The sequence below is a fragment of the Micropterus salmoides genome, unplaced genomic scaffold, assembly GCF_014851395.1.
Source record: "Micropterus salmoides isolate LMB-PRFRI ecotype aquatic unplaced genomic scaffold, ASM1485139v1 Ms_hic_scaffold_6, whole genome shotgun sequence".
NCBI classification, from domain to species: Eukaryota; Metazoa; Chordata; class Actinopteri; order Centrarchiformes; family Centrarchidae; genus Micropterus; species Micropterus salmoides.
This window is the reverse complement of record NW_024044348.1, coordinates 31,439,141-31,449,897: the sequence shown is the minus strand read 5'-3', so window position 1 is coordinate 31,449,897 and position 10,757 is coordinate 31,439,141. Positions and strand designations below refer to the sequence as shown.

Below are 10,757 nucleotides of genomic sequence, written 5' to 3'. Positions count from 1 at the left end.
TCGGTTGGTTGTTTCAGTCTATTGTTTAATAGACTAGGCTACTAGAGGTAAGGCTCCGTAAACATCCTACTTGTTCTTTCTTTTTCAAAAACCTAACAGTAGTTGGTCCCATGTCATATTTCGTTTCGCTCTTTTAGTCTATGGTCTGCTAAGCGTTATTTAGTGAAGCCAATGTTTCCAATCACTTTAGTATTTTATTCCGAAAGAGTAGACAGGAAGTCGTCCTGTGTGTGTCTGTCGGTGGCGGCGCTCTGGATCAAAGGCTCGTTTGGCTCTCCAGTTGTACGGTCCTGTACTGAGCGCAGTCTGCTCACGGTCTCTACGGACGCTCCTCTGTGTGGATACCGTAGCCCGTTTCTTTTCCCCCTCTTTGGATTATATTCTTCTGATGGTTTTCAACTCCAACTCGATGCATAGAAATGGGTAAACTGCACTCGAAACATGGTAAGGTTTCTTATTCCTGAGAGAAATCACAGCCACAGCTCTTCTTCTTGTGTTGCGATACTTTCGAGTAACAGTGTTCATTGTCTTCTTACTTTCTTTCTCTCAAGCCGCTATTTGTAAACCGAGGGAGAGCCCAGAAGGTGAGTGTGCTTAATTTCTTATCGCATATGATACAGTCTCATATTTCGGTCAGTTTGAGAACAGCAGAACAGTTTCAGAGTCAGCTCACGGCTCTTCGGAGCAGCAGCGCGGAGTCTGACTCTTTGAAGATGGACCGCTTACGGAAAACATGAGTGTAGCGCAAGGGAAATCAGTTTGTACTACTCGCTAATAATGCGCTTCTTGGTTTCAGGCGACAGTTTTGTAGTCAATGCCTGTTTGGCGAGAAAGGGAATCGATGACTGGCTCGTGAAGCAGAAATACTATTGCACGAGCTCTCGCCTCGACCAACGGGACTGTCACCACAAGAATAACTGCGGTTTGACTACACGGGTGAGTACGAGGCTATACCCACGAGGTTAACGTATTTATGGTGAAATAGCATATCACACAAGCTTGTTGAAATGTCTCCTCACGATGTTCGTGCGCATTTCGCATAATTAGGACGAGGTTTTCCAACTCCAAAGGCTTTTCACCAGTGTCTTTGCATGTCATGAGGCTGCATTTAGTCTTTAGCTGAAGTTTTACCCGTTCTAATGCACTCAAAGTCTTGACAAACTTTCTCAAAGCTTTCACAGAGTTGAACATTTACACATAGCCTAACTGAAAAAAACACAAGCTGCCACAGCAAAACACATCAGTTTTGTGTCTGTTACAGTCCTACCTTTTTTTTTTTTCAGTTTCACTGTGACAAAATGAAAGGATGGATTTGAACAGTCCTTTGGTAGACCTCTCATCTACTCATGTAGGGAACAAATGTTGGTATCATCTCATGCACTTATTTTTAAGGTAACAAAACATCAAACCTGAGTTGAAAGCATTGCAGTGTGACAGCCTGGTGACAAGTGTGGATTGTAAAGGCTGGGGAGAAACGTTGGAGGTCATGCTTGTTTTGTATTTTGGCATTGCCGTAAACACTTTGCTGTTGTTGTCAAGTGAGGAAATCCTTTGGAATTGCTTCAGAGGAGCCTTAAGCCTCTTTGGTTAGCGATGCTTTCCTCAAAGGCAGCATGTTTGAGGAATCGGAGCCCATCAAGACAAAAGGAAAATCAGTTCCTCCACCCACGAGCCAGACACTTTGAGCAGAAATGCATCTATCTATTAAATGCAGCCCAGAATCCAGGATCTCTCGCATTTTAACACACTAGAGCATAGACTTTAACATTCTGTTGTGATGTTGTGTGGCCTGATTTTCCTTTTAAAATACTTGACAGCTCCTTTTGAAAAAACAATCCTATCATCAGTAGCATGCGGTGACACAAACAGTCAATCTTATTTCATTTCCCTCTCCTTTGCTTTTTATTGTGATAAAACTTTTGGTCTTAACAGCATGTATCATTTTGCGTGCAAAGGTCATGTTATCCCTTGCGTTCAAACTGATTATCATGCAAGCAAGACACAGCTGCACATGCTTGGTTGGATTCTTTAAAAATGGAGCCGTTGGTATGAGGGTTTATCGGTATGCTGGTGAAGAGAAGGAAAACATCAAACTTGGGGAAAGCAACTGAAATATCTGCTGATTCCCACCTAAGTCAGGTCTAAAGTCCATCATGGTTTAGTCTTCTGCGGCAAGGTGTTTTTGATAGCTTTGCTTTGCCTGAAGGGCAGCCCTGGGGTTGCATGGTGGGTTAGTGATGAGAGAACTACTGTAGTGATCCTTTTATGAAAGTCCCGGTCTGAGGTGTCGTGCGAGCGATCGAGTGTGGTCCAGCGCTGGGAGGTCGGGACTGGCTTTACATGTTGCTCCCGCATGGTGTCAAAGTTACTAATCCTGACATGCTCCCAAAGCTGCAGTAAACTTCTTCATATAGTAACAGGATCCCACTCAGTGCAGGCTCTGTGTCTCCAGCCCATTTTCTTTCTCTATGAGAAACACCTGAAACGGTGTTTATTTTCTAGAGCAAGTCAGCGCTGCTGCAGCAGAAAGGCCATGCCATTTATATGCTTGCTTATGTGTTGAGCAAGTTCATGCACTTTGTGCAATTAAAGCATTTAAAACCATATTACCATGTTACCATCCAATTACCATACATTATTACAACAAAACAAACATTCATTACTTTGTTCCTGGAAATATTCATGTGCTTCTTTTCCCAGCAACAATGGTGTGTGAAGAGCTGGCCCAAGATGCAACAGAAGCCCCTTCTGAAAGGGCTGGGTGTTTTTGAAAAATTTGGAGTTAGTGTAGCTCGGTTTCTATAAATAATTCAAGTCTGGGTGTCTAATGGCTTTTATAGCTCACAGGGAAAATGAATAAAAGAAGAAAGGTGTTTTCAGCATCAATATTTATTTGGGTGCTTTTCCATTTTTCTATTGTGATTTTTAAAGTGATCCAAAATCTGCAATATTTCATTTTAAAATAAACCATTTGCTTGCTTCGTGCCATATTTGTAGTGTCATAGAACACATTTCTACACATTTATGAAGTCGTGGTTTGTATAAGCAATGCACAGAGGGTACATAAAATCTTGTTCACACATGAAGCTTTTGACATTGCAACAATGAAATATAAAGGACTTTGGCATTCAGATTTTGATTTTTGAATGGCACATTTCCCTGTTGAGTCTATTCACATGTGGCAGAGAGTTCTGGTTGCATTAGCCACTTTTTCCCTCTCAACACGGTGTCAGCGCTACTGCAGGGTAATGTTGTAAAAAAATAGGACTTCAGAATGTTTTCATTTCTTACACAGGCTGCCTAAATGGTTGATTTAAAAACATATTCTGTAGCTGAATGGTTGTCTTGCCAGTGTGCTGATCATCTGCACTGCTACGGCGAGACGTTCTACCTTTCCTAAAGCCTAAAAAAACCCGTAAACTGGTATTTCTTTTTTTTTTTTTTTTTTTTTACATTTGTCATGTGTGGTGTAATCGTTATGCTAAATATTGTACTTGAAACTTTTGTGTCTTAGAGCATTGCAGGCTGATGTTTTACTTGTTAATTTTGCTTCCCAAAGTTTCCAAAGCATTTATGCATTAAATTCCACTTGTGAAAGTCATTTCACTTCAAGAGATAAAATTATAAATGATCAAAGAGATGTGGTGAATTGTTTTTATAAGCGCGACCCCATGGTGCTCTCAGACAAAAACAGAAGCTAACCACTTAGGTGAGAGAATGTGAGTCAACTCTCTTAGCTTTAAAAAGCTGTCTATAGTGTATAGAATACCTGGTGAGACAGTTATTTATAGCTGCTGTTCTTTGAGCCCCCCTCCCAGCTGAACCAGGGTCCAGAAGAATGTGGGTCGGGTGTCAGCAGTAGGGAGTCTGCGCTTGGAATTCTTTTGATCTGATCTTTTCCAAACCATATTCCCTATAGGAACAATGCTGGTTTCATACAAGTCATTCTTTGGGAGAGCTGCTCCCATTAGGGGTTTGTCTTCGTTAAGTGTTTTAAATTTAAATTGTGGTCGAGTATGCGCCGATAGACTGAGACAAGTCCGCACTTGAAGGCTTAATGGTGTTTCCACGCAGACTCATTCATGAGTTCTGTGGTCAGATGCACCGTTTGTTTGCAGCTCGGCAGACGTTGAGTGAGTGGTGTGGGCAGGTGGATCTGTGGGTCTCAACACATGATATCCAGGTCATGTGAGCCCGGGCACACTTTCTCCCCTGTGTACAACGTGGTGTCTACACCTACCCATAAATTTGATATGTTATGTGCTGTAGAATTAAGTTGCTGACATGGGCATTGATAGTGGGGAAGGTTTTCACAACTTGAAAGACGACTTGGAAGCTCAAATTTCTGTTAGTTTATTGGGTTGCTTCTCTTGGCGTCAGATGACAGAAGAGTCCATTATTTGTAGTGTATCAAAAGTACAGAATCTATTTTAATGGTTATTCCTCACAAAATTGCCCCTTTCTATTCTTAAAATCCCCCTCCCCCTCTTCTGGTTCTCCCCTCTTCCTTTCTCCCCTCCTAGTCTCCATCTGTTTCTTGCGTTTACCCTGTGGCCCTGTGTTGGTTGTGGCTGATGAAATGCGACTGCATTTGTAGTGGGCCAGGCGGGGAGGTGTTTGTAGTGACACTGATGACTACTCCTCCGCTGTGAAGCCCAGCCCCCACGGTGGAGTAAAAGCCACCTCCAGTCTTCCCAAGCCGCAGCTCTTACAATTCCAAAGCTGATGTTTTTCAAACCGAGCCTCCATCAACATGTATGGAACCGTAGACTAAAAAAGCAAAGGTACATCTGACGACAGAATGCAGCTCAAAAGTGAATCACAGTGAAGCTTCTGCCCCCAACCCCCTTATCTCGCAGTTGGTTGCCAGTTCTTTGATTTTTAAATTTTCTTTTTTTTTTGGAAGTAGGCCTAAAGCTTTTAAACGCATTCCCTCAGCCTCCAAGTCTGATAAAAGACATGGCAGGTTTTGCACCCCGTTCGTCTTTCGCTTCTGCTGTTGTGCTTTTTCTCTCCTTGTCGTTTCCACAAAGCAAGGGCTCTTGTCTAGGATCTGAAAGCACCTTTCAAATGCAGACTCCTCTTCCTCTTTCTCTCCTTCTCCCTGTGCATTTTCTTTTCCCACCGGCTGGCCTCTTGTGTGTGCTGTGTGTGACGTATGCCCCTCTCCCACCGGGCTCTACCCCCTCTGTTCTCCCAAGGGACCGAGGGCCTGTTGTTGCTCTTTGAAGAGGCTGGGAGAAAAGTTTGGAGCCACACTCTGAAGAGAAAGAAAAGCTTTGGCCTTTGGGGAGGAGGGGTAGCACCTGGCCGTAGAGGGGCTCTGTGATTCCCATGAGAAGATGCAGTAGAGAAGTCTTGGGCTGACGTCAATGTAGCTGGGGGACTGGGAGGTTCCAGGACGTGCAGGTGGCTTTAATGTCACATCCGGCATTGTATGTCACATAGATTACTAAAAGCTGGAGGAGTTTCTCATGTTTGACAAAGCAGAGCGGATAACTCTTAGCTGCTTTGAATGGTGCCTTCTGGAAAGGAGTTCTGTGAAAAAATGATAGTGGTTTAGAGTAAGGTGAAGCTCTAGTGACATGCAGACATTTTAACATCCACGTTTCTCTTCTTTTGCGTTAGAGTATCTCCTCTACATCTCTCTGTGTATTTCAGCCATTATACATTGCATACCACTTGTATTTAATTTAATAGTGCAGAATCGAATTTGTTTCGTGCAATGATTAACTGTCACTCATGTATGTGCAAATCTGTTTCGTGCATGTGAGTGTGCAGTACGTCTGGAGTCAGCTGTATGGATGCACTCCAGAGATCAAAGGCTTCTAGGGGAATGTGCACTAAATCTCAGAGGATTAGCAGCTGAGATTGTGCTTTGTTTCCCCAAATATATGCTCACTTTGAGCAATGGATAGCTGTTGATCAAAGTGTCTCTCACCACCCTTTCACAGTTACATCTAGGCGGGAGACTTTGGTTCCACACTTGATGGTGGCATTTATTACACAATTCTAAGACATACAGAATTTGTTGGGCCGTTTGGCTATTTAGTTTTTGTTTATTCTGAAAATGGACTCAGCCTCAGATTGAAATGGCTTGCAATTGCTAAGCATAGTGCCTAGTGTAAATAGTGTGAAACTCTTAGCAGATAATCCGTCTAAATCTAGAGTTCATTTAACTGACATCATCATCTTTGCCGTAATGCTTGCATATCTTCAACCTTTTGATGTGTGTATGCCTTAGACATGCTAATGCATTTTGAAAAGCTTCAGGAGTGTGTTCCTTTCCACTTTTTGACTTGGAATATTAAGTTAGAAAGGTGAGCAATTAATTGTTGAATATTTGAGTTGATTTGATAATAGCTAGTTTCATGCAGCCTGTATGGTAGATCTAAGACTTGTAGTACTAGACACGTACATTTTATTTAATTCCTTTAATGAAAGGGGCAGTACTTTAAGAATACATTTTCAACTGTCACAGCACTACATATGAGAGACCACGTGTCAGTTACTACACTGGTTGTATTACAGAACAGAAGAAGAGAAGGTATTTCATTAGAAAATGTATTAAAACTGAAAAATAGCCCAATAGCATGGGCAACATTTCTATTTATACAAAGCCATCACAGTGCAAAAGTAAAGACGTTTCGCTGTAGGCACTTTGACTGGTAGCACAGGTGTATCTAATAACATGAATGATGGCTCAGTTTAATGAAGTGTCCCAGTTAGCCATGCCTGTGAGCCAGCATCAAAATACCAGGACCCTGGACCTAGCTCACCTAAATGGAATGCCGCCCTTAACCCCTTAACGCCTGAATTTTTTTATAATGAAAAAAAAAAGCTAATTTCAATTAAGTGAAGATTGTTAATTTGTCTATAGAACATAGAAAAGATATAAATTCAGGTATGTGTAGGTATGGTGCAAATTAGCCATTAAATGAGAAACCAGGGCTTGCAAAAGGTTCCTTGGTACGTATCGAATATGCACCAACAGGCATTGGGGGAATCCATGTGCTATCTTGGCTTGCAGTCTGCAAGGAAGAGGTATGATGCGAATTCACGACAATCGGCATCAAGGGGTTAATGTTATTAATTACATCTGTGCGTTTCCTGCTATGAGTTGTCAGAAAGACTGTGTGAAAAGGGAGAAGTATTGAGGAGTAGCGGAACAGAGTTATAGATAGATACATATAGGTTTTCATTTGGTGGATGATTATTCTATGATTCAGTCAGTCTGTAAGAAATATCTGTTACAGATTAAAGGGGACCTACCGTAAAAATCTTTGATTAATAGCCCGGACTTTTATTTGCTAAAATCACTGATGTGACCCTGCCTATATTTGGGATAGGTGTCCATATGGCATTTAATTCCTCTTGCACAAAACTGAAATATGCTAATATTAAAGAGTTTATTTATTTTAAACAGAATATTACTTGTATAAAAATTGTCCAATAATATCAAATACATGTCATTCATTTGATGTAGCTCTGACAGACAGCTTCTGTGGTTTTATTTTGAAGGCAGCAACATAACAAAAACAACAACATGGTGCAGGATGAGAGAAGTGTGACAGAAGTTAGCTGACAGAGAGCGATGGACTTCACATGACAGGATTCAAAACTTGGATTAATTTTCATGAAAAGCTGTTTTGATTCTTTTGATCGGTGGACCATTACAGAGTAAAGGAATATAAATAATCAAGGAACGGACACATTCAGACTTAACGAGTGCTTCAAGGGTACCAGGAGTCGGCACCTTTTCCTACAATGCAGGTTACACTGGTAAATCTGTAAGAATTACAGAATTTCGTTAAATGAACTTAACAATTGAATTGTGGAGAATCTAACTGTTCTAACAATGTGTAGCATGTTCATACTCATACCTTTTAACATTAATATCTATATTACCTATCAGCTTAGAAGCAGCTAAAGCGGGCGACCCCGTGGGGTTTAAGAGGTTTTATACATCTAAAGAACTCCTATAAAAACCAGACCAGGCATTTAATGGAGACCTGCGTTTATTTATCAAAATGTGTTCCCACACCAGGCCAGTAAATGGGGTAGGCGACTATTTGGGACTCGGCTATTAATTGAAGTTTTACTGTATTATGCTTTTTCATACTTTCTGGCATATCTATAATGTTACAATGTCAGATGTTCTAGTTAAACATGACCAAAGCTTCAAATAATGAGGTAAAAGTATTTAAAAGAATCCTTATGAGCCAAATCCTCAGATATCCCCCTGTTCTGAACGCTCTGTTTTAAACAGCTTTTTCTACTAAAGGCTCGGTATGATGTCATTCCGAGCCGGATTTCCATATATGGGCTGTGTTCAAAACAGGCTAAACTGCTGTCTCAGAAGGTGTGTAACAGGACAGCGAGGCATCAAGTGATGTTCCAACCCGCTCAAACGAACCCTTCCTGTCTTCTGAGATGCATTCAAACTGCCCCCAAAACGTTAGGCAACATCAGTGCTGAGTTAGCGAGAACTAAACACTGAACTATCATATTAGACCGTGACTGTAACCAAACGAGTTTGTTCAGTATGATTTCCATGGCACGAACACAGCCATGGTCATTTGCTCCAGGCAGTGAATGCCGGCCACGCCCACGAAGGAACATGCAGCCCCATCCCTGCAGCAACCTGGTGAACACATATGACAGTGGGCTTTGGGGGGGTTCAAAGAGACCGGAGCATCTATAGCTTGTTTCAGACAGATGCTGAAATGAGGGCCTGCATAAAGTGCCATTATAAGATGGACAATTATTTTTTTAAACTTTGAATCATGCAAAGCTGCCATAGAGGAGTCACAGATCTACAATATAGGGCTGGAAATGCAGTATAATAGATCTCCTTTAAGTACTGACAGGGCCACGTGTGTGTGTGTGTGGGTCTTGGAGAAACTCTAGGTGACTCGGGCTGTGGTGGCGCTGAGCTCCTCTGAGCCTTCTGTGGGAGCTCAGTGCCCATTTTAATCACCCACTTAAAAGGCTCTGCTGAAGTGGGTGTTTAAGTGTTTAAACCCTGAATAATTCTCTCTTGTTTGTTTATCAGGTTCCCCTGCGGGTTGTGCTCTGGCCCATGCAGCAAGTGCTGAATAATTTGACTGAGCACTCAAAGTGGCTCTCAAATAGGACGAGATCAACATCTGCATAAAACTGCTATCAAGCTCTCATGAGAGTGCTCACATGCACAGGATTGTGCATGCACACTTATGTGACATGAAGCACATAGGCACCCACAAATATACATACACACATTACCCATTTGTTTACCCTAATATGTGAATCAATTTATCAACAGACACAGACTCCCAGCATGATTCCCTTCCACTTGTTTTTCTTACAAACTGGTCGTGATGGACTCCACAGCTTCCATGAGCCCTGCTGCTGTATTTATCCTCCTTGTGTTTTAGAGCTTTTGTGACCCGGGCTCTAAGGCCATCTGAGGTATTGGGAATGGAGGAAGTGGATTTAGGTAAACAGTGTTGGGAGAGCATTGTGCCTCCCACAGACAGAGGTTCCAGGGCTCTTTGGCTCTTCCTGTGGCGCCAGGGCTGGAGGAGGTCTGGAGTATCTGTTAGGGGATGTTTTTGTTGGAAGGAAAGCTAAACAGAGGAGCGGCCATGCTGGAAGGAAAGCTGTCCTCCCCTGGTGTGTTTAGGCTCCATAGGTGCCACAACCTAAGGAGGACCTCACCCTGTAGACTCTCAGTGAAGCAGGCCAACCCTGTGCTCCCCAAAGGGCCATTTGGCCTGTCCGTCAAATCCTCTGCTCCCCCACCCTATTTCTTATTCAAGTTAGAACAACACTATGGACAGAGGTTTTGTTAATTCCTTATTTGACTGTGTTCTTGTATTCTAGTAGTTTTATTCATAAGCACACACAAGTCGCATGATGTTAAATTGGATTCCCCTCTCTATTTACTTTTGTGGACATAAATTTTAACATTTCACTGCTATAAGTCAAGTTGTGTTACATGCCAGTGTTTCCATTATGCTGATTATGTGATTATTTCACTTGGTAACAATGGAGCTGTGGAACCAGTAGAAGTACCTGTGGATTGAATTCAGGGGTTGAGGGTTTTTTTGTATGTTTCTGTGTGTATGAGCATCTGGAGCAAGATTTGGTTGCAGTTTCCAACCGAGTAACTACTCTGCTGCAAGTTCATTATGGTGAGCAGTGACACAAGCCACTAATTCCAGTCAGCTATGAATAGAAACCTGCTCCTGGCACCAGCGTACATGTATATAGTAGTTGAAGTGTCTATTTTTGCTGCTATGTTTACTTGAAAAGTTGAAACACTCTCTGTAATTACAGAGATTTTAGGTCCACAGTTAAAAGGTCAGATGTGAGGGATGTTTAGAGGTAGTGGCTTGTGGCTGGCAGGATGTCTGCTCCAAACGTGTGTGTGTGTGTGTGTGTGAGTGTGTGTGTGTGAGAGTGTATGGATATGTATGTGCATAGGCAGAGAGGAAGAATTGTCACCTTGATGTTGAGGTCAGTTTCATCTGGTCAACATACACACGTCAGTGGTTTTCATAACTGCCACCTACCACATGGAGCTCCGTTGCAATAACATGGATTTTGGTAACTTTGGTAGCTTTAAATGAAATAAGACTGGTTGGTTGTTCAAGATTACTGACAACTGTCATTTGGGGGAATTGTCAAAATCTGATTATACAGACAGCTTTTATTACATCAACTCAACTACAGTTTGCTTCTCTTTCACTGTGTATGGAGATTGGATCGCATCC

General features: G+C 42.1%; 1 protein-coding gene across 1 annotated transcript in view; it reads left to right on the top strand.

Annotated features, from left to right (window-relative positions):
* Positions 1-248: 248 nt before the first annotated feature.
* The window catches only part of nkd1 (NKD inhibitor of WNT signaling pathway 1), a 36,667-nt gene continuing 26,158 nt past the window's right edge, over positions 249-10,757 (top strand). The window contains exons 1-3 of the mRNA XM_038701731.1: positions 249-444; positions 552-584; positions 797-936. Of these exons, the coding sequence (XP_038557659.1) occupies positions 420-444; positions 552-584; positions 797-936 (198 nt within the window). The 5' untranslated portion in view covers positions 249-419. The remainder of the gene's footprint in view (positions 445-551; positions 585-796; positions 937-10,757) is intronic.